Here is a 22,306-nt window from a genome sequence, read left to right as displayed (position 1 = left end):
ATTGTGAGAACACAGCCAACTTTCACATCACATCCTGAGAGATGGGGGCTAGAAGCATAGGGAGCAACTAGGAAGAATGACAGTCCCTCAGAGATGTGGGCCATTGGGCTTTAACCTATGTAGTGGAACAGTGGCAACAGCAGATAAAACCAGAGGATTACCAAGATCTCAGAACTCAAGACCCAAGGCCCAAGGTCTTGGAGATACGAATACAGGGAATTTGGGTGAAAAACTCATGAATGAGGCACGAAGGTGTGCTAGTAGGTCCTGTGGGGGGAGCACTGAGTCACCACAATTTCAGGGCCTGATGGTTGGAAGTATCCAGGGGAAATTTTCTGTGCTGAAAGGAGGGTGCTAGGTTCTGTGATCAGAGTCTGGACAAAAGTTGGGGTATGGTAGAGGTTTCTAGGAAGGTTTTGAGGGAAGGATCTAGAGTACTGGGTTGGAAAAGATGCTGGGGTGTATTTAAGGAAAGGAGGGGCGTGGCTGGAGTGTCCATCTAGGGGACCCAGCCAGGTCCTTGGGTTCTGCACTGGGGTATTCTCTGGGACCGCGGGTGCCGCCGAGGCTGCGGAGGTCTGTGGGTGGAGGTCTGCCGGAGGCCCGGCTGGCTGGCAGCTACTAGGCTGGCGCTCGGAGCGAGCCGCCCGGGGTTCCGCGGGGGGGCGGTACGAGCTCGGGCTGCGGGCGGGCGGGCGACCGGGGAGGAGGCGGCGGCTCCAAGAAGAACATGAATCAGCGGCGGCGGCGACGGCGGCGACGGCTGTGGAAGGAGCGCGGTGGCCCAGGAGCGGCCCCGGGGACCCCGCGTGGCTGACAGCCGCCGCGGCGACTCACAGCGGGCGCGGGTCTCGAAGCCCCAGCCCCAGCGCCGCCCCCCGGGCCGGCCCCCGTCCCTCCCTCGGCCCTCCTCCTCCTCCCTCTCTTCCCTCCTCCCTGGTCGCTCGCGGGCCGGGCCCGGCATGGTGCGGCGTCGCCGCCGATGGCGCTGAGGCGGAGCATGGGGCGGTCGGGGCTCCCGCCGCTGCCGCGGCCGCCGCCGCCGCCGCTGCTGCTGCTGGCGGGTCTGGCGGTTCTGCTGCTCCCCGAGCCCGTGGCCGCAGGTAGGGGCTGCCCGGGGGGCGGCGGAGAGCGGGGGGCTGCGGAGGGGCGCGGCGGGGATCGGAGCCTGGGGACTGCGGCCGGGCAAGCCCAGGGCCTGGGCGGGCCGGAGATTCGAGCGGGGGGCTCCAAGCTGGAAGGCCGAGGCTCGGGGGCTGGGGAAGGGGGCTCAGCGGTGGGTTCGCTCCGGGATCTCGGGTCGGGGCCCCCACCCCCCAACTTTCTCATGCCCGGGCTCTTCTGGCGGGGTTGTAAGGAAAGGAGTGGGGCTGCGAGCTGAGCGGTCAGCGGGGGATGTTAGGGACTGGCTTTTCCCGCCTCGATGTTCCGAGTTGTTTGTTCACCCCTCCCAGTCCTGGAGACCCCTGTCTGCTCGCCCCACACGCGAAGGTCCACTCTGAAGCCACTGGGGCTGGGACTCAGCACCCACAGGACCCCTACATCATGTAGGTACAGGGGCTCTCACAGTGCCCAGTCACAGAAAACACCTGGGCATACTCGAGTCCCTGTGCCTGCTCTGAGCTTCCTAAAACCCAGGCATGTTGGAGATGATGGACTGGGGCAGAGTTGCTGGTGTTTGCTCAGCCTTGTGTTCCCACACAGCCACTGAAGCATTTGCCAGTGGCTAGAGTGCTTCTTGCAGCACCCGGGATCCCTAAGTTCACACTACACACCTCTGGGACTGCCTGTCCTGTATGGGGTGTAAAGCTACCCCTCTTTGCCCTGTGACTGGTCCTGAGAAGGTGAAGAGAGTAAGAAGTGACACCGGGCAGAGCAGCAGGTATCTTCTTTTCAGAGAGCTCTCCCTGCCATATCAGCATCTCAAAGGAGGAAAAGGAAGGGAAATAGTGACAAGTATTTACGACGGGAAGAGTGTGTGTATCTTAGGATCAGAGAGCTCAGAAATTTGCCTGGCATCACACAGCAAAGGGCAGGAAGAAGCTGGACTGGGTTTCAGTTCTATGGATAGTTCACCTGCCCCTCTCTGCCTCACTGCTTAAAAACACACAGGAGGAGTGTGTGTGCGTGTCTTCAGAGGTAGTGTTCTAGAGGGTAGCCCCCTGTTGGTGTGACAGTAGCTCAGGGGTCTTGGGCTCAGGGCCCCTCCCTTCCCTTCTTACCTCCTACCTTCCTAGCACCCGCCCCTGCACACGTTCAGGTATTAATAGAGCGGCCGGCTGCCAGGAAGGCTGCCATGTGTTTGATCTGACGTGGTTTTGCAGCCATATGTTCTCCACTTCGGGGGAGCACCCCCTCCTTCCCTTCCTCCTTACATTTGCCAGAGGCGGGGGTGCAGGAGGATGCCAACAGCAGTGCAGGGTCTGGGCTGTCACCTTGGGTGGAGAGCTGGCTGCCTGTTGCACTGACTGGGTACACCAGTGATTCCGAGGGCAGTACCTGCCCCAGGTTATGAGGGTGCCCCACTGTTGCAGCCTGGCTTGCTTTCCTTTTGGTGGTTGGGCCCGACTTAACACTGCCCAGCAGAGAGGTATGGGGAACAGGTCACTTCCTTACAGCTGGGAGGAACTTGGCAGTGGTAGAAATGGTGCCTGGAGAGCTTGTCGTGTTCCTTCCCGCAGCCCTGGTTAGGCCACCTTCCTTCCCACACCGTCCTGCCTGTGCTTCCTTGGCCACTGGCTAGGAATGAGCCTTCTGACACAGAAACTAGGTGCTAGGAGAGGATGGGGGATATTTCCAGACTCAGGGTGCCTGTCAAGCAGAATGACACATTCTCTTTCCCACCTCTCAGGCCTGAAGCTCATGGGGGCCCCAGTGAAGCTGACGGTGTCTCAGGGACAGCCGGTGAAGCTCAACTGCAGTGTGGAGGGGATGGAAGAGCCTGAGATACAGTGGGTGAAGGATGGGGCTGTGGTCCACAGCATGGATCAGGTGTACATCCCCGTCAGTGAGCAGCACTGGATTGGCTTCCTCAGGTGCAGGACTGGGGGAGGGTGTGGGATGCCAGTCTGGGGGCATGTTGTGTTCTTGCCATGGGATTTGGGAGTTGGGGGCAATGCTGATGTCCATAGGTCTGTGGGTTTTGTTTTTTTTTTTAATTCGGCCACCTGTGGATACTTCCAGAAGTGGGGGTAGGCTGAACCCATTGAGTCCGCCCAGCAGAGCTGCCCCCCTTGACTCTGGGAGGCCCTGTGTCCTGTTTCCACAGCCTGAAGTCAGTGGACCGCTCTGATGCAGGGAGGTACTGGTGCCAGGTGGAGGATGGTGACGAAACTGAGACCTCCCAGCCAGTGTGGCTCACGGTAGAAGGTGAGGAGGCAGAGCCACGGAGCCGTGTTAACCTGAGCAGGCGCTGTCTGCTAGGGACCACACCTATGCCCAAGGAAGCTCAGTGGAATCTGGGCGGCCCCACTGCCTTCTGGGACCTGGTTGCACCAGACTCCAGGCCCAGCCCCTACATGCAAGGCCTGGGGATTTGAGAGCCAAGGGGACGGCTAGCACCCAGCATCTATGGGGTGCAGTTGAGTTCCAGTTGTCTGACAAACAAGCCTTGAGCACCCATCTGGGGCTAGACCTTTTTCTGCCAAGTGGCCAGGCCAGGAGGGGGAGGACTGGGGGAGGGGAGGAAGACTCCACAGCTGCAGGAGCTCAGAGCTATTGAGCCAGGAAAACAAAGTGACTAAGAAAGTAACAAAGGCCCCTGAGTGGGATCTAGGGCTTGCCAGCAGAACTCTGCTAAAGCTCCTGCCCACTCCTCCTCCTTGTTGCCCCTCCCCCAGCTCCCCACCGTCTGCCTCTTCCCTGGCTTTGAGAAGGGCTGTTAGAGAAGGGAGAATCCCTCTCTCAAGGCTCACTCCCCACCTGCCTTTTACCCCTAGGTGTGCCATTTTTCACTGTGGAGCCAAAAGACCTGGCAGTGCCGCCCAATGCCCCTTTCCAACTGTTTTGTGAGGCCGTGGGGCCCCCAGAACCTGTCACCATCATCTGGTGGAGAGGAGGCACGCAGGTTGGGGAACCTGCTCCCTCTCCTTCCGTTTTAAATGTCACAGGTGAGCAGCCTCCCAAGGGGCTCTGAGCAGGGGTGGTGAGGCTGGCAGAGTTCTAACCTGCTTCAGTCACTAAGCTTGCTGTTGTGAGTGTCCAGAGTGCCTGAGAACATGACCTGCACCATTACTAAGCTCATTAGTCAGGTGTGCTAGACTGGCCTGGTGGGCTGATTTGTGGTGAGCCTGCTGTGTGTGCTTAAGGAGATGCTGGAGCCTCTTGCCTTCGTTCACAGTAGGCTAGTTCACAGCAGACTAGGCCGTGCACAGCTGGCCCTGGGAGGTGAATGTGTAGGACCAAGGGCACCCATCCCCCCACCCCTCCCAAGGGAAGGAGCCAGGAGCCAGCCCACGCAGAACTAGGAGTGTCTGGCAGACTTGTCTAGAAGACAAGAATCTCAGGCTGCCGTGTTGGGGATAGTGGGGAGGGGTGGGGTGGGCAGGGAGGAAAAGGGGGAAGGGGGAGCCAGCACACAGATACACGAGCCTACTCTTCTAATGGCCCTTTCCAGAAAATCTCCAGACCTTTCCCAAACAACTGTATCTGGCCATGCCTCTACACAGTTAAACCAAAGCTGCCATGCCTGCACACCCACATGGACCCCAAGATCCCCAGGCACACACCTCAGGAAGGGCTCGCTTATGTGTGAAACAAAGTTATTGTTTCTGGTGGAGGCTTGAACTGGCCGAAAAAGATGGGCATCTGAGCTTGGTCTCATGTACTGCAAGTTGGGAGGGATGGACACTGATCTGCCAAGTCCCTTAGGAATTTGAAAAAAGATGAACTGCAGGATCGGTTGGAAGTGGGGCAGGTCCCGTTCGGGAGGCACTGTGTTGGAGCAGATGAGAAGGGAGGTCGGGTTCAGTTCTCTCTAGCAGTGCGTGATGGGGACCTTCAGGCAGCCAGCTAGATAATAAGCACTCACTGAACTCCTACTCCACACACCACACTGCGCTAGGCACCACGGGGGGATCTAGGACAAAAGAAAGAGAAGCCATTGGTCCAGCCCCCTGGGAATTAGTATACCTGGGGAGATAAGACTCGTGCCTTCAGGAGCAGAGAACTACTGAAAAGGCAAAGAATTTGCAAATAGAACAATGTTTTGGAACAGAGCAAATACAGAAGGGCTCTCTGGAATGTGCAAAGGAATGACCAGAAAAGGGAGGCAACATTGTGCTGTCTGCCAGAGATGGGATTGAGGTGGGGGGGTGTCACATGTCACATTTCTCAAATGTTTTCCTGTGCACTTTACATATGTTACATCATTTGGTTCTCACAACTCTGCCATTCAGAAGATGAGAAAACAGAGCCCCAGCCTTGAGATTTATATCGGTCCCTATGGTCTAACCCTTTCTTTTGGCTGGAGGGTATTAAGCTAATCAGACCCAGAGCCTGGCTATCCCCCTTCCCCAATCCCAGACTGAGTGGGAGTTGATGTTCAGGGCATGCTAATTAAGGTTTTCTGGCCCCAGGGGTGACCCAGAGCACTGTGTTCTCCTGTGAAGCTCACAACCCAAAAGGCCTGGCCTCTTCTCGCACCGCCACTGTTCATCTTCAAGGTAGGAGGACCCCAGGAAGTGGGGCGGTGAGGCAGAGGCCCTCTCTGCCGGCTGTGGGTGAAGTTAGAATTGTTTGGTGTTCCAACTCGCCTCGGTCCTGCTGGGATCTGGTGGATGAGGAGTTAATTGGCATAGCTCCATTCCTAGTGGGAGCACCTGAGACCCTGCCACGGCTGCGATGAGAATAGAAACCTGACGTCACAGCAGATTTCCCATCTCAGAGCAGAGTCCTTGGGAGACAAGAAGGGAGGGAGCTGGCAGGAGACGGTCAAAGCTCATGCTCAGTCTTGCTTCTCCAGCCCCTGTAGAGGGAATGGGGGTGGGGGAAACAGCCTAGCAGGATGGTAGAGACCCAGAGGGCTGCTGTGCACAGTGGGAGGGGTACAGAGGGAGAGAGAGCTGATGTATGCTCAGGAGTGGGCTGTGGCTGCAGGGCCAGTTGCCTCTCACTGGTATCTCCCAAGGCCGAGATACTGTGTCCCCCACCCATCCACTGTCTTATCCTATTCCTTGATTAGACAGGGCTCTTGATTCAGGGAGAGGCGACCTATCTCCACAGCCCAGGCCCCCTCCCAGGTATGAGCAGCTGTCTGCTGCTGGTTGCTTGGCTTCTGTATTACTGTGGTCCTGGGAGTGCTTCGTGGCCATCATTTTGGTGGGGAGAGCCCTAGGGAGGGCCTCATGGCTTGACTCCCATACTCTCTCCCTTTCTCTGTCCTTCCTGGGCACTGACTCTAAGTCCCCATCTGCAGCACTCCCCGCAGCCCCCTTCAACATCACAGTGACGAAGCTCTCCAGCAGCAACGTTAGCGTGGCCTGGATGCCGGGGGCCGACGGCCGAGCCCTGATCCAATCCTGTACAGTCCAGGTAGGCTGCGAGGGTGGGACAGGCTCTCCTGGCCATCCTCCTCCTGGCTGTCTTGGTGGCACTTTGTTGACAGTGGTATCACATTTACCTAGTCTTGCCCTCAGGGCTTGGACTCCACTATTCAGGTGTCATTCCCTTACCAGGAACAGCCCTGGCCGTTGCCCCTTATCATAGGGTGCTCTGGCAAACAAGTGATGGCAGATCAGTTCAACCTGTGCATTCTTCAGGCTAGAAAACGGATCGGTAGATCAGACTGGGGATACCCTGGAAGAGTTTTACTTATGTGGGCAAAACCCCAAAGCTTTGATTTATTTGATGCCTGTACTCTCGAGCTCCACACCCTGACTCAGGACTCAGACACAGGGGCCCAGAAGGGGTCCTGGACATTAGAGAGTGGGAGGGCCAAGTAAGGTGATCGAAAAATGAGGCAATGCCAGCTCATTTGTTTTTGTCTGTTCACTCCAAAGCTATTTAAGGGGAACCTTTGAAACAGTTCTAGGCAGTTCTCCTGGGCAGCAAAGGGCCCTGCTCTGGATGCCCACCTTTAGAGGACCCCACTCTGGCCCTCCTTTGGTTGCACCTCTTGCCGCTGGGCAGGGAATACATAGGGCCAAGGGAATATACCCGTCCAGCTCACCAGGACACCCCCTCCTCTTAAATCTGTCTATTTCTGGGGCTGATATGGGCCTCTTCCCTGCTCCATCCTCCCAAGGATGGATCACACCGAGGTACATGCACCACTAAGCCCCAAGGACAGCCATCTGAGGGGGAATGGGTATGGAGGCCACTGTCCACACCCATGCACATGGTGTCCCTCATGGTGCAGACCCTTGCCTGGAGGCTGGCTCTTCTTGTGCTGTCTCATTCAGGCTTGGAACTCCAAGGATTCAGAGAATTGTAGAAAACTGCAAACCTGATCTTCTGGGTTGTTTTGTAGCTTTGTTTGTCAGTATATTAAGATAGAAACTATTTTATTTAATAGCCTGTTAGCTGATTTTTAACATTTAAAATCATATAAAATCATAATGGTTAGTCATGTAGTACACTGGATCTCCCCATTTGTACTCTTGCCCTGGGTCCCCAAAGTGTAAGGTGCAGGCCAGGTTCATGGTGCCCCTAAGATCCTAGGCACTTTGCCCTTGAGAAGCTCTAAGACTCTGGGCTGGCATTTATTTTTATTTATTTATTTTTTGTAAGTCTTTATTGAATTTGTTACAATATTGCTTCTGCTTTATGTTTTGTTTTTTGGCTGCAAGGCATGTGGGATCTTGACCAGGGATTGAACCTGCACCCCCTGCATTGGAAGGCAAAGTCTTAACCACTGACTGCCAGGGAAGTCCCTGGGCTGGCATTTAAACAGTTACTGGGTTGGCCAAAAAGTTTGGGTTCTTCTGTAACAACTTATGGAAATGTAAACGAACTTTTTGGCCAAATGAATACAAAGAGTGGTATCTACTCTGACATAATTATGCGTCAAACACAAAGGGGCATCAATTTTACTGAGTATTTGAGAAAGTGTTTCACAGAGAAAGTGATATTTGCACTGACTCTTGAAGGATGAGTTGGACTTCATTAGGAAGAGCAGGTCATTTCCAGCAAAGGGAACAGAATTTGCAAAGACATAGAGGTGTGGAATGTGCAGTGGGGGAGGGTGGGAAGGGATGGGTTGCAAATGTCTGCTGATAGTTTTTTTTTTTTAATTGACGTATAGTTGATTTTCAGTGTTGTGTTAATTTCTGCAGTACAGCAAAGTGATTCAGTTATAGATAGATATATTCTTTATTTTCCATTACGATTTATCACAGGACATTGAATATAGTTCCTTGTGCTATACAGTAGGCCCTTGTTGTTTACCCATCCTATGTATACTAATTTGCATCTGCTAATCCCCAACTCCCAATCCTTCCCTCTCCCCCACTCCCCGCCTTGGCAACCACAAGTCCGTTCTTTATGTCTGTGAGTCTGCTTCTGCTTCATATATATATTCATTTTTGTTGTATTTTAGATTCCACGTGTAAGTGATATCATATGGTGCTTGTCTTTCTCTTTCTGACTTGTTTTGCTTAGCATGATAATCTCTAGGTCCATCCATGTTGCTGCAGATGGCATTATTTCATTTTTACGGCTAATATTCTATTGGATATATATGTATGTATGTATATATACACATACCACATCTTCTTTATCCATCCATCTGTTGCTGGACATTAGGTTGTTTCCATGTCTTGGTTACTCCACTGATAGACTTGAAGAGGCATAGATTAAAGCCCCCTATCATATCCATACCCATCTTACCTTCCATCTCATCTCACATGCCTAAGAAACCTCCCTCCCTTACATCATTGATTTTCTGCTATTCTGTAGGTGACTCAGGCCCCAGGAGACTGGGAGGTTCTGGCTGTCATGGTCCCCGTGCCACCTTTTACCTGCCTGCTTCGGGACCTGACACCCGCCACCAACTACAGCCTCAGGGTTCGCTGTGCCAATGCCTTGGGGCCCTCTCCATATGCTGACTGGGTGCCCTTTCGGACGAAGGGTCTAGGTAAAGGACTTACAGAGCAGAGTACCTGGGCAGGAATGAGGAGGGGCGGGGCAGTATCAGCTCCAGTTCTGAATGGAGTTGATTGAAAGAGGGTTACCTAAGAGGGGGGATCATACATCAGTCAGCCAGCACTTCACTGAGTGCCTGCTGCTTACTTGTGAACTGGATAAATCCAGCCCCCATCCAGCAGCTCTAGTTCTAGCGGGTGGAGCAGACAAGCAGAAAAGATTGGATAGTACGGTGCTAAAGAGTACCCTAGGGGGCTCCAGGAATACCTGGATACAGAGATCTGAGGTCTGAATGATAAGGAAGGACCTATATTTGGGGGGAAATCCATGTAGAAAGAGGGCGCAGTGACCCTATAGCACAGACATGCATGGAGTTGCTAGCAATTGCAAGGAGGCTGCAGGGCTGTGAGGAGAGGGGAGTGAAGGATGCCACTGAGGAGCCACCAAGGTGATGAAGAGCAATACCCTGCCTCGCTGGGATGGTCCAGGCCTTGCCATTGCTCACCCTTACTCCCTAGGACAGCAGGTGATAGCAGTGAGCAATGGCAGACACACTGTTCCCCGACCTGTTGCTCTTGGAGCAGTTTAGTTCTATGGGGCCGGTTCCAAAGGCCCACGTGGGCTAGTGATGGTGCACAGGCAGGGCAGGGCTCTTAGCAAGCTTTTCTCTTTGGGAACAGCCCCAGCCAGCGCTCCCCAAAACCTCCATGCCATCCACACAGACTCTGGCCTCATCCTGGAGTGGGAAGAAGTGATCCCCGAGGGCCCTTCAGAAGGCCCCCTGGGACCCTATAAAATGTCCTGGGCTCAAGACAACGGTACCCAGGTAAGGGAAACTTCCAAGTGCACTACAGTCAGCCATCAGGGCTCCGAGGCCCTTCAAGATCCAGGTTAGCGGTCCTTGGTGAGCGCGGGGGGCCGTGGTGGGCCTTCCACCACCCCTGGGAGTCTACGCTGTCCTGCCCTCCTCTGCAGGCTGCATTGTTCATTGGAGTCCATCTCCTGTGAAGACTGCTTCCAGTGTCCACTTTGAAAGTCAAGCAGGAAGTACATTCCTGCACAAACCAGGGGAGGACACAGATAAGGCCTTCTTATGCTCTTCCACCCCTCAGTTCCCTCCCATCCCCCACCCCTGCTTTCTCAGACTGAGCCTTGTTTGTGTTCAGGAGAGGCCTCTGCAGCCTGCAGCAGGAATGTGATGACTCCCAGCAGGTTGTGTCCCTGCATCCCCTGAACCCACAGTGTTCCTAGCCGCCCATGTTCCTAGTGAGATCTTTTTCTGCCTTCAGGCCCCACCCAGCTGGAGCCTTTTTCCTCAGGCTCAGTGTGGGATGGGGACTTTTCCTGGCTGCAGGGTGAGCTGACAGTGGAGGGGACCAGGGCCAACCTGACGGGCTGGGATCCCCAGAAGGACCTGACTGTGCGTGTGTGTGTTACCAACGCAGTTGGCTGTGGGCCCTGGAGTCAGCCACTGGTGGTCTCTTCTCATGACCACGCAGGTAAGGCCTATAAGGGGAAGGGGCCACGGGATTGAGGCTTTCCAGGGCAACCTGGACTGATGGGAGGAGATTGGCAGCACCTCCCCTCCTAAGAGGCCCGAAGACTCAGAGTCATGCACTTGAGGCCAGGGTTGTATCTCATCCTCCACCCCCATGCCATGCAAACTAGCATAGAAATGCCTGGTCACACTGTAGGTCCCAACAGCCAGGGCCTGTGGCTGACAGAGTAGGAACTCTTGGGTCTTCCTTTGGAGCCTCTTTCAACTCTGCTCCCTTTCTGACTGAGAGGAGCCATTGGCTCAGGCTCATTGACCCTCATTTACAAATTCTAAAGGGTCTCCGTGGTGTCAGCCCAGCTCGTGCTACTGCCCCTGTCTCCCACAGGCCAGCAGGGTGCTCCCCACAGCCGCACATCCTGGGTGCCTGTGGTCCTGGGTGTGCTGACAGCCCTGGTGACGGCTGCTGCCCTGGCCCTCATCCTGCTTCGAAAGAGGAGGAAGGAGACACGGTTTGGGTAAGGGCTGAGGACATGGAGAGAGAGGCCGGCACTGACTGAAGACCTTGGAGCTGACTCCAAGCCCTGGGTCTCCTTTTAGGCAAGCCTTTGACAGCGTCATGGCCCGGGGGGAGCCAGCTGTTCACTTCCGGGCAGCACGGTCCTTCAATCGGGAAAGGCCTGAGCGCATCGAGGCCACATGTAAGTGAGTTGGGGGGAGTCCTACGAGGAAGGAATGGGCTGCCTTGAACCTGCACCTGCCTTTCTCTTACTGATTTGACCAATAGGTGTGAACCTTGTTGAGTCCTAGGCACACCATGGAAAAGACACATAGACCTATCCTGGCAGAGGTCACCGGCCCAGCTGTGGGGGAGCTAAATCAAGCTTACCTCTGCTTTGAGGGTGGCGTCTGGGGTGGAGGAGGCAGGCTGAGTTTTGGATCAGGACCAGAGAGGTCGCTCCCTTTCTTATGACCGCCTCCCCGCAGTGGACAGCTTGGGGATCAGCGACGAGCTGAAGGACAAGCTGGAAGACGTGCTGATCCCGGAGCAGCAGTTCACCCTGGGCCGGATGTTGGGCAAAGGTATGTGGGGCTGAGCAGGGACTGGCCTGAGCTGCCAGGGCTGGGTGTGTCTGCTTGCTTCCATGTCACTCTGGGCTGTGGATATAGGTCAGCTCGTATAAACAGGATGTGCTCATAAACTCCTGGCTGCTGGACGTTTAGGGGAATGGAGACTGGGGTCGAGAAAGGCTGAGGTGTCATCACTCCTAGCTTACTTTGTTTTGCTATGAATGAGGGAGCCTCCTTCAGTGGCCCCAGAAAGTGATACTGTGTCCCTATGAAGGGTCACTGGGGAGGTGGGTGGGGGGCAGGAGGCCAAGGGGACTCACCGTTGTTTGGATCGGTTCCTAGGAGAGTTTGGTTCAGTGCGGGAGGCCCAACTGAAGCAGGAGGATGGCTCCTTTGTGAAAGTGGCTGTAAAGATGCTGAAAGGTGAGTGGAGAACATTACTATAGTGGAACTGAGGGTGTCACTTGGGAAGGTGAAAGGGGGCTGATTCTGAAGCAGGCTCTGCTGGGCCCCTAGACTTTCCAAGATGTGTTAGTCAGTGCTAACTGGGATGCTTTCTCTGCCACGTGAATAATTCACAGGCATAAACCCACTTTCCTTGGTGCCCCAGCCTCTGTCCTCTGCCTCAGCAGTGACTGTCCTCTGGTTTCACTTGGGGTGACTAAAGCTGTGGTTGGTTGAGTGGTTTGGCTGTCCAAACCAAAGAGAAGGCATGAGCGAGTGGAGATGTTGGACAGACCAGCCTGTGGGGTTTCCTCCTGCTCATGACCAGACTGTTTCCCCACGCCCACGGTGGTCAGCCCACGGTGGTCACGTCTCCCTCCTTCCCTCCCTCCTTTTCTCCCAGCTGACATCATTGCCTCAAGTGACATTGAAGAGTTCCTCAGGGAAGCGGCTTGCATGAAGGAGTTTGACCACCCACACGTGGCCAAGCTTGTTGGTGAGTCCCTTCTTGGGGGAAGTAAATGTAAAATGAGGCTAAAACTGTGCTCCTCCAAGGTGCTAGGGCAGCCTGTGGGGAGAAGCTCAGACTTGCCTGGTGAGTAAGCAGACACCAAAATAGCAAGGAGGGGCGTGGCTGAATCTGATCAGGCTCCAGGTAAGGAGCTCAGTTTGCAGACCCTGTACATGAAGACTGCTTGTGTAAACAGAGGAGGAGGAGACAGAGAAGATGCTCCAGAGATTCCGGGGCAGCCAGAATGACTCTTGGGGAGTCACTGAGCCCAGTGTGGAACTTATGGGGAAAGAGGTAGCAGAGCCAGGGCTAGAGGTAGGACCGGCAGGTGGGGACCCAGGCTGATGCTTGGACTGTCCCTTGACCTTTATGTGTCCCTTGACCCCCCGCTGACTCTCCCTTGTCCCCAGGGGTAAGCCTCCGGAGCAGGGCCAAAGGCCGTCTCCCCATCCCCATGGTCATCCTGCCTTTCATGAAGCATGGGGACCTGCACGCCTTCCTGCTCACCTCCCGGATTGGCGAGAACCCCTTTGTGAGTGCCTGGGGTGGGAGTGGCCGGGGTTGGAAAAGCACAGAAACCCTGGGAGAGAGATTGGCTTGGTGGGCAGGGCCGTTTGAGTAGGTTGGGAGAAGGCGGGCTCTAAGTCTGACCTTTATTGCTAACAGGCTTTCTTCTCCCTCACAAGTCCCCATTGGGAATTGAAGCTTACCCAGGCCCCTTCCTGGGAGAGGAGCCCCGTGGGGGGCCCAGATTGGGACAGTCTTGACTTTTGGGTGCCCTCCCTCAAGTTTGCCAAAGCTTCCTTGCACTGGGAAGCCCCTCCACCCTCTTCCTTTCAGCAATTCTGAGGACAGTTGTTAGGTTTCCTGGTCAGGGAATCCCTTTCCTCCTGCCCTGGCTAGGTCTGTCCTGAGTTTGCTGTCCTGTCTGCCCACCAGAACCTGCCGCTGCAGACCCTGGTCCGGTTCATGGTGGACATTGCCTGTGGCATGGAGTATCTGAGCTCCCGGAACTTTATCCACCGAGACCTGGCTGCTCGGAACTGCATGTATGTGAATTCTGGAGGGTTCAGGTGGGAGGCAGGAAGCAGTACCAGGAAGAACTAGGCCCCGCCTGGAACAGTATCTGCTCTGTGAGGAGATGGCTTGGGGACAAAGACACCGTGGATTTAGTAAGGCTGCGGCCTGGTGGAAGGCTGACCCCACCCTCCAACCCCTCCCAGGCTGGCAGAAGACATGACAGTGTGCGTGGCTGACTTCGGACTCTCCCGGAAGATCTACAGTGGGGATTACTATCGTCAGGGCTGTGCCTCCAAACTGCCCGTCAAGTGGCTGGCCCTGGAGAGCCTGGCTGACAACCTGTACACTGTGCACAGTGACGTGGTGAGCAGGTGGCGGGGCAGTACTGTGGTTAGCGTGTGGGTGGACCTGGAGCCTCTCCCAGGCCTGGCCCACTCGGCCCTCTGCGCTCTGGCTGTCCCAGCCTGAGGCCCCTGAGCCCCAAGATGTGCTTGCTTCGAGACTGCCTGGCCTAGGAGGCCTAGTGACACCTTCCCCCCAACCTCGATTCTGTCCCAGTGGGCCTTCGGGGTGACCATGTGGGAGATCATGACGCGTGGGCAGACGCCATATGCTGGCATCGAGAACGCTGAGATTTACAACTACCTCATCGGCGGGAACCGCCTGAAACAGCCTCCGGAGTGTATGGAGGACGTGTGAGTGCCCCAGGGAGGGGATCCTGGGAGGGAACAGGTGTTTGGGGTTTCAGCGGATGGCTACCACCACACCTGCTGTCCTGGCGGGGGCTGCGACCCTCAGCTGAACTTTTGTGGAAATACCCTTGTCATTAGAGGCGAGTCTAACTTCTACCCCAAACTTTCTTTTTCATCTACAACTCCTGTTTTCTTTCTCTCCTCCTTTATCATCCTATAGTTCTTCCTCCAGCCTTTACCAATTGCTCATTTTCTCCAGATTCTGGAGAGCACCAGGAATCCCCCCCCCCAGAGGCAGAAGGTCCAGGGTTGGTTGGGCAACAGTGGGCTGCAGGTTCCCCTGTTAGCATTCTCCACCCAGACTCCTTCTCCAAAGCTGAGCTCCCTCCCCCTCCGGGAGTGCTCCCTGGGGGCTGGGAAAAACTGCTGCTCCATCGCATTCCTTGCTTGACAGGGAGGGGGCGCTGGGGGCGGGAGGTTGGGTTCCTTTCTTATCTGGGCCTCTGCTCTGGGGGAGTGGAGAGACCTAAGATAACAGACTGCAATCCCGGGGAGAAGGGCACTGTCTTCCCTGCTTTCTGGAAGCCTGGAGCCCTTGGGAGTGGGGCGGGATGGTGATACACTTGCTACTCGGGGGAGAGTCATGAACCCCGTGTGACTAGAACACAGTATCACTAACATCAACTGGCTACTTCACAGGCATTCTTTCAGGTAATCCTCCTCTAACCCTATGAGGAAAAGACTATTATTATCCCCATTTTGTAGATGAGGAATTAGGATTAAAGAGGTTAGATAACACGACCCATGTCACACAGCTATTAAGTGAATAAGTTGAGACTTGAACCTAGATCTATGTGATTTTCGAAGGTGCCTATTAAACATGACCCCCACTATGACTTGTCTATTCTAGTATTATTCTCTCACGCCATGCAAGCCAGAGATTCCCTGGGCCCCCAGAGGACCTTTGCACTAGTACTAGGGAATGGGAGGCTACAAATCTATTTCCTGCTCTGGGGTTGGACCTCCAGAGGTCCAAGAATGGAGACAGGCAGAGGAAGACTCAGCCTGAGTGGTCGGATCCTCTTTCCTCTTGGGTAGGAGCTTTGAAGGACCCTGAGGCTGGACTGTGGGAGAGAGGGAAATCTGAGTGCACAAACCAGGGCTTCCCCTCAACAGAGCTCAGGGGAGTCAGAAAACGCTGGTCTCCCAGTGGCTGCAGCCTGCCTGGGCCTCTGAAGCCACAGAGGCTATACTGGGCAGTGGGGACCAGGCTCTGGCTTAGTGTCATTCAGGACTGAAGTTAGTGTTCTTAGTAGGGGGTGGGCAGGCGCTGGCCTCCCACCAGGCAGCCCGTGGACAGGCGCCAGTTGGCTCCTGGCACGGCCTTGACAGTATATCCCAGCCCAGCCACATAGCCGTGGCCTGGACCATTCCCATGACCTATTCAGCGTCTGGCATGGCTTTGCCCCATCATTGGAGGCCCCTGTCAGGAGGCCTGGTATGTGGGAGTGTTTGGGTCTTTTATTGTGGGCACAGGCAAGAAAGTCAGGCATTTGCTCTGACTAGATCTGGTCTCAGCCCCTTCCTGTTAGATTTTTTTTTTCCTTCAGCATGAGGCATTCCCTGGGAATAGGAATAAGACCTCAGGGAATCTATAAAGCTCCTAAAGTTGTACATAAAAAATGTTGCTGCCAGGGAATGAGCTGGAAGCTTTTCTGATTCTCAAGGTGTCCATGAATAATGAGGATTTAAGACCCCCTGAATGGATGAGGATTTAGGACAAAGGGTGAATGCTCAAATCTCACTCCCCCCCCAGATAACCCTGACTCCTGGCTGTGTCTCACAGGACAAAAACTCTCCTACTACCCACTCCCAAAACAGCAGAAGAGGGTCTCTAGACCCTACCCACCTGGTTTCATCACTTTCTACCTGTGTGACCTTAGTCAACGTTCTTAACCTCTCTGTGCCTTTTTTTGAACATTGGTAGAGTAGGAATCACTTAGTTCATAATATTGTGAGAATTAGTAATATAAAATACTTAGAATAATGCCAGATACACAGTAAACCCATAGTGCCAGTAAATAGTGCCAGACACACGGTGTTCGATTTATATATATTTGACCTTGCCATGTGGCTTGCAGGATCTCAGTTCCTTGATCAGGGATTGAATCTGGGCCACAGCAGCGAAAGCCAGAATCCTAACCACTAGGCCACCAGGGAACTTCCATAATCACATCTTTCTTTTTTTTTTTTTTTAATATTTATTTATTTATTTGGCTCCACTGGGTCTTAGTTGAGGCACTCAGGATCTTAGATCTATGTTGCAGCATGCAGGATCCTTAGGTGTGACATGCAGTATCTTTTAATTACAGCATGCAAACTCTTAGTTGCGGCATGTGGGCTCTAGTTCCCTGACCAGGGATTGAACCCAGGCCCCTGGCATTGGGAATGCTGAGTCTTAACCACTGGACCACCAGGGAAGTCCCATCACATCTTTTTAAATTGTGGTTTCATATAATAAAGGGGCCTCTGCTTTTGAAAGGAGGACCCTTCTTCCCCTTTCTCTGGCTCCTTACTCCCTCCCCTCACCCTTCTCTTTGTCCCAGGTATGAGCTCATGTACCAATGCTGGAGTGCCGACCCCAAGCAGCGCCCAAGCTTCACGTGTCTGCGAATGGAGTTGGAGACTGTCCTGGGCCGCCTATCTGTACTGTCCGCCAGCCAGGACCCCTTGTACATCAACCTTGAGGGGGCCCAGGAGCCTACTGAGGGAGGTGACCTGGAGCTGCTTGGCGGGGACCAGGCCAGCAGCGGGGCGGGGGATGACAGTGGCCTGGGGGCCGTGGGGGGCACCCCCAGTGACTATCGGTACATCCTCAGCCCTGGGGAGCTGGCTGAGCGGCCTGGGCAGGGGCAGCAGCAGCCAGAGAGCCCCGTCAGTGAGTCTCAGAGGCTGCTGCTACTGCAGCAAGGGCTACTGCCCCACAGTAGCTGTTAGCCCATAGGCCGAGGGCATCCGGGGCCACGTGGCTGGCTCTGCTGGCCGCTGTGCTGGCTGACTAAGCCCCGTCTGACCCCAGCCCAGGCGGCAAGGCATGGAGGCTCCTGTGGTAGCCCTCCTGAGCTGTGCTGGAAGCCTGGACTGACCACATCACCCAATCCCAGTTCTTCCTGCAAAACTCTGTGGCCGGCCTGGCATCAGTTCAGGCCTCTGCTGGGTGGAGGTGGGCCAGGCCTGGTTGTCTAAACGCAGGCAGCTGGCAGAGGGGGTGGTTATGTTTCCATGGTTACCATGGGTGTGGAGAGAAGCTGGGGCCCCTACTCTCCCAGCTGAGCGGCCCTGTGGCTTCAGTGCATGCATTGAGGCGTCTCTGGCCTGGGGGCCCATCTGTGTCTGTGCTTGGGGTTTAAATGCCCAGGTTTGCCCCTCCTCACAAAGAGATGCCCTTGTATTATTCCCCTTTAGGTGAGAATTGGTAAGGGATTGGTACAGTCGGGTCCCAAGCCCTGTAGCGTGAGGTAGTGGGACACTCAGGTCTGAATTGTTATCACCTTCCCGGTTACCCATCCTGTCTAGGTCAGGAGTAAAGAGCAGCTGAGCAGATCATGGCCAGGAATGCTGAATGACACAGGCCATCCTTTGCCCAGCTTTTAAAGGCAGTGCACTGAGGAGCTGGGCAAGAGGAAGGGGTGCTGTGCGGCTTGCCCAGGAATGAATGAGGCCAGAGAGGAGTTCAGGAGCCCTTCTTCATGCCCTCCTGTCTGAGCATGCTACCATATTCCCAAATATCCCAAGACTAACAAAGGCAGCTGTGTTTCAGCCCAGTCCTTCCATGCAGCATCCCTTAGTTCCAACTTTGCCTCTAACTGGAGATCCTCTTCTGTTCCATGTCTCCAGAGATGGAGAGAAAATAGGCCTGGTGACTGGTGTGGCTGAAGGGGAGTAACTGGAGCCTGGACCCCAGCCCTGACTAGGGGAGACTCTGGGAGTGCATGGGGCAGGCCCTTGCTGTTAGGGACTTTTCCAAGCCGTTAGATGCTGTTTAAAAACAGAAATAAACTGAAGACTAAAGACTCAAGGCTTTGTCTCTTAAATGTTTACGTTTCTTTCCAGATCACAAAAATGAAGCATCTCTGCAGAGAGAAAAGTCTGAAAGACATATGCCAAAATGTTAACAGCTGTTTTCTTTGCATGATGTCATTAAGGGGACTTTTATTTTTCCTTTATATTTTAGTTTTCTGCATTGAGCACAAAATGCTTTTGTAATTACAGACAGTCCCAAAGAATCTTATAGTAAAGATAATACATAGTCAGAGATAATTAGGAAAATGCAGAAAGTAATTTTTAAAATGCCAAATACCTATAATCCTACCACCATTGACCTTTTGAAAATGCAAACGTTTTGAAAAAGTGCTTTATCTTGGAAGAGAGACAAAGAGACTACTTTGGCTGCCTCCTAACCCTCTATCGGACTCTCTTGGGTGTGGAGACAACGCTTACCTTCACAATGTTGCCTGGACCCAGGAAGCGTGAAAAGTGGGCAAAGAGAATGGTGAGCCTCTTGCGGATTAGAAATAAGAGCATGAAGTTTGCTTTCAAGTATTTCCACCTGAAAACTTCAGAAGCTTTTAGAGCAAGCTAATGGGAATGAGCCACAGAAGGCGTGAGAAATGGCCACTGTCTTTGTTGAGGGGTGTGGGAAGACTGGGAGGGACACAGGTATTGCATGGCTGGCTGAGGGCAGTGGAATGGGGCGGATACTTTTTGAAAGCAAATATCCTGAAAAACCTGTTACTAGAACTCCAGATTCTCGTTCCCACGTGGATCATGAGAACTGAAGTAATTTTCAGGCTTTCAGAATCTTTCCTGCTTGTGATTAGCTTTAACTGCAGGTAATGATTTGGAGAAGGAAATGGCAACCCACTCCAGTATTCTTGCCTAAAGAATCCTGGTGGTTAGCAGAGCCTGGTGGGCTGCCGTCTATGGGGTCGCACAGAGTCGGACACGACTGAAGCAAATTAGCAGCAGCAGCAGGTAATGATTATCTGTGAGGTAGTGTTTGGGAATTACTGACTGGGAGACCTTTCAGTTCAGTTCAGTCGCTCAGTTGTGTCTGACTCTATGACCCCACGGCCTTTACATCTTGGGAGATCTTTACACCTAAATAATCGTCTGCTATTAATGGACTCCTGTTATGTGTCAGGTATAGTGCCTGGTGCTTCATGTATATTATCTCATTTAACACAGGGAATATGCCTATAAAATGGGACTATAATTATCCTTCGAAAGGACAGAAATGCAGAAGTAACTTGTCTAAGGTTACGTAACTAACAAATAGTTGACACAGACTTTAGGCCTACCATGCCAGAGAGCAGAGCCTGGGCAATTCTCCTACTGCACCAGAGTATCTAAAAGTTTCATTGCAATCATGTCATCTTTTGGGTGACTGCTTGTCAATAGTAGGTGCCTTTCAAAATGCCCAGGACAGGGGACTCCTGGTGGTCCAGTGGTTAAGACTCCGCACTTCCTCTGCAGGGGGCATAGGTTTGACCTATGGTCCAGGAACTAAGATCTCGTATGCCACATGGCAAGGCCAAATAAATAATGAATATATTTTAACGCACAGGAGTTCCAGTAAGTGTGTGTGTGACAAAATAATCTATCTAAATCGAAATTATCAGTAATTAAATTCAGTGTAAGTAACTTTTTCAGCTCAGTCTCTTTTCCCCAAGCACCTTGGACCTTGGCCCCCCTGTAACAGTCATGGGGTATGAGGTAGGTGATAATAGTGGAATTTTTTATTTTTTTTTGTCTATACCACATGGCATGCAGAATCTTAGATCCTCTACAAGAGATCAAACCCAAGCCCCCTGCACTGGAAGAGCAGTCTTAACCACTTGACCACCAGATGAGTCCCAATAGTGGGACTTTTAAAAACCTTTTTATTGAAGTGTGACACATACAAAAAGTATACACCAATCAGAAGTGTATAGTCATACGGAATTTTCACAAACAGATCCAAATAACCAGTAACCAGATCGAGAAACAGAATGTTACCAACACTCCAGGAGCGATTTGGGTCCTGTCCCATCTCTGCCGCTTCTCCTCCCCAGTTCAGTTCAGTCACTCAGTCGTGTCCGACTCTTTGAGACCCCATGAACTGCAGCACGCCAGGCCTCCCTGTCCATCACCAACTCCTGGAGTTCACTCAGACTCATGTCCCTCGAGTCAGTGATGCCATCCAGCCATCTCATCCTCTGTCATCCCCTTTTCCTGTGCCCAATCCCTCCCAGCATCAGAGTCTTTTCCAATGAGTCAACTCTTCGCATAAGGTGGCCAAAGTACTGGAGTTTCAGCTTTAGCATCATTCCTTCCAAAGAAATCCCAGGGCTGATCTCCTTCAGAATGGACTGGTTGGATCTCCTTGCAGTCCAAGGGACTCTCAAGAGTCTTCTCCAACACCACAGTTCAAAAGCATCAATTCTTCAGCGCTCAGCCTTTTTCACAGTCCAACTCTCACATCCATACATGACCACAGGAAAAACCATAGCCTTGATTAGACGGACCTTAGTCGGCAAAGTAATGTCTCTGCTTTTGAATATGCTATCTAGGTTGGTCATAACTTTTCTTCCAAGGAGTAAGCATCTTTTAATTTCATGGCTGCAGTCACCATCTGCAATGATTTGGGAGCCAAAAAAAAATAAAGTCTGACCCTGTTTCCACTGTTTCCCCATCTATTTCCCATGAAGTGATGGGACCAGATGCCATGATCTTCGTTTTCTGAATGTTGAGCTTTAAGCCAACTTTTTCACTCTCCACTTTCACTTTCATCAAGAGGCTTTTTAGTTCCTCTTCACTTTCTGCCATAAGGGTGGTGTCATCTGCATATCTGAGGTTATTGAGATTTCTCCTGGCAATCTTGATTCCAGATTGTGTTTCTTCCAGCCCAGCGTTTCTCATGATGTACTCTGCATAGAAGTTAAATAAGCAGGGTGACACTATACAGCCTTGACGTACTCCTTTTCCTATTTGGAACCAGTGTGTTGTTCCATGTCCAGTTCTAACTATTGCTTGCTGACCTGCATACAGATTTCTCAAGAGGTAGGTCAGGTGGTCTGGTATTCCCATCTCTTTCAGAATTTTCAACAGTTTATTATGATCCACACAGTCAAAGGCTTTGGGATAGTCAATAAAGCAGAAGTAGATGTTTTTCTGGAACTCTCTTGCCTTTTTGATGATCCAGCGAATGTTGGCAATTTGATCTCTGGTTCCTCTGCCTTTTCTAAAACCAGCTTGAACATCCGGAAGTTCATGGTTCACGTATTGCTGAAGCCTGGCTTGGAGAATTTTGAGCATTACTTTACTAGCATGTGAGATGAGTGCAATTGTGCAGTAGTTTGAGCATTCTTTGGCATTGCCTTTCTTTGGGATTGGAATGAAAACTGACCTTTTCCAGTCCTGTGGCCACTGCTGAGTTTTCCAAATTTGCTGGCATCTTGAGTGCAGCACTTTCACAGCATCATCTTTCAGGATTTGAAATAGCTCAACTGGAATTCCATCCCCTCCACTAGCTTTGTTCGTAATGATGCTTTCTAAGGCCCACTTGACTTCACATTCCAGGATGTCTGGCTCTAGGTGAGTGATCACACCATCGTGATTATCTGGGTCGTGAAGATCTTTTTTGTACAGTTCTTCTGTGTATTCTTGCCACCTCTTCTTAATATCTTCTGCTTCTGTTAGGTCCAGACCATTTCTGTCCTTTATCAAGCCCATCTTTGCATGAAATGTTCCCTTGGTATCTCTAATTTTCTTGAAGAGATCTCTAGTCTTTCCCAATCTGTTGTTTTCCTCTATTTCTTTGCATTGATTGCTGAAGAAGGCTTTCTTATCTCTTCTTGCTATTCTTTGGAACTCTGCATTCAGATGCTTATATCTTTCCTTTTCTCCTTTGCTTTTCACCTCTCTTCTTTTCACAGCTATTTGTAAGGCCTC

General features: G+C 52.7%; 1 protein-coding gene across 2 annotated transcripts; it reads left to right on the top strand.

Annotated features, from left to right (window-relative positions):
• TYRO3 (TYRO3 protein tyrosine kinase) lies at positions 730-18,392 on the top strand. 2 transcript variants are annotated; one of them, XM_018054420.1, is made up of 19 exons: positions 730-1,103; positions 2,852-3,035; positions 3,269-3,369; positions 3,939-4,109; positions 5,577-5,663; positions 6,416-6,531; positions 8,896-9,073; positions 9,762-9,907; positions 10,436-10,580; positions 10,965-11,094; positions 11,177-11,277; positions 11,564-11,659; positions 11,990-12,070; positions 12,495-12,587; positions 13,013-13,134; positions 13,506-13,651; positions 13,826-13,985; positions 14,181-14,317; positions 16,921-18,392. In XM_018054420.1, the coding sequence occupies exons 1-19, from the start codon at positions 983-985 to the stop codon at positions 17,309-17,311; spliced, it is 2,706 nt and encodes a 901-aa protein (XP_017909909.1). In that variant the 5' UTR covers positions 730-982; the 3' UTR covers positions 17,312-18,392. The 2 variants fall into 2 exon arrangements, with proteins under 2 accessions (XP_017909909.1, XP_017909910.1); XM_018054421.1 differs by having other exon boundaries at positions 731-1,103; positions 13,542-13,651.

Source organism: Capra hircus, chromosome 10 (genome assembly GCF_001704415.2).
Source record: "Capra hircus breed San Clemente chromosome 10, ASM170441v1, whole genome shotgun sequence".
NCBI lineage: Eukaryota > Metazoa > Chordata > Mammalia > Artiodactyla > Bovidae > Capra > Capra hircus.
The sequence above is the reverse complement of the archived record's forward strand: the minus strand, read 5'-3'. Positions and strand labels throughout refer to the sequence as shown.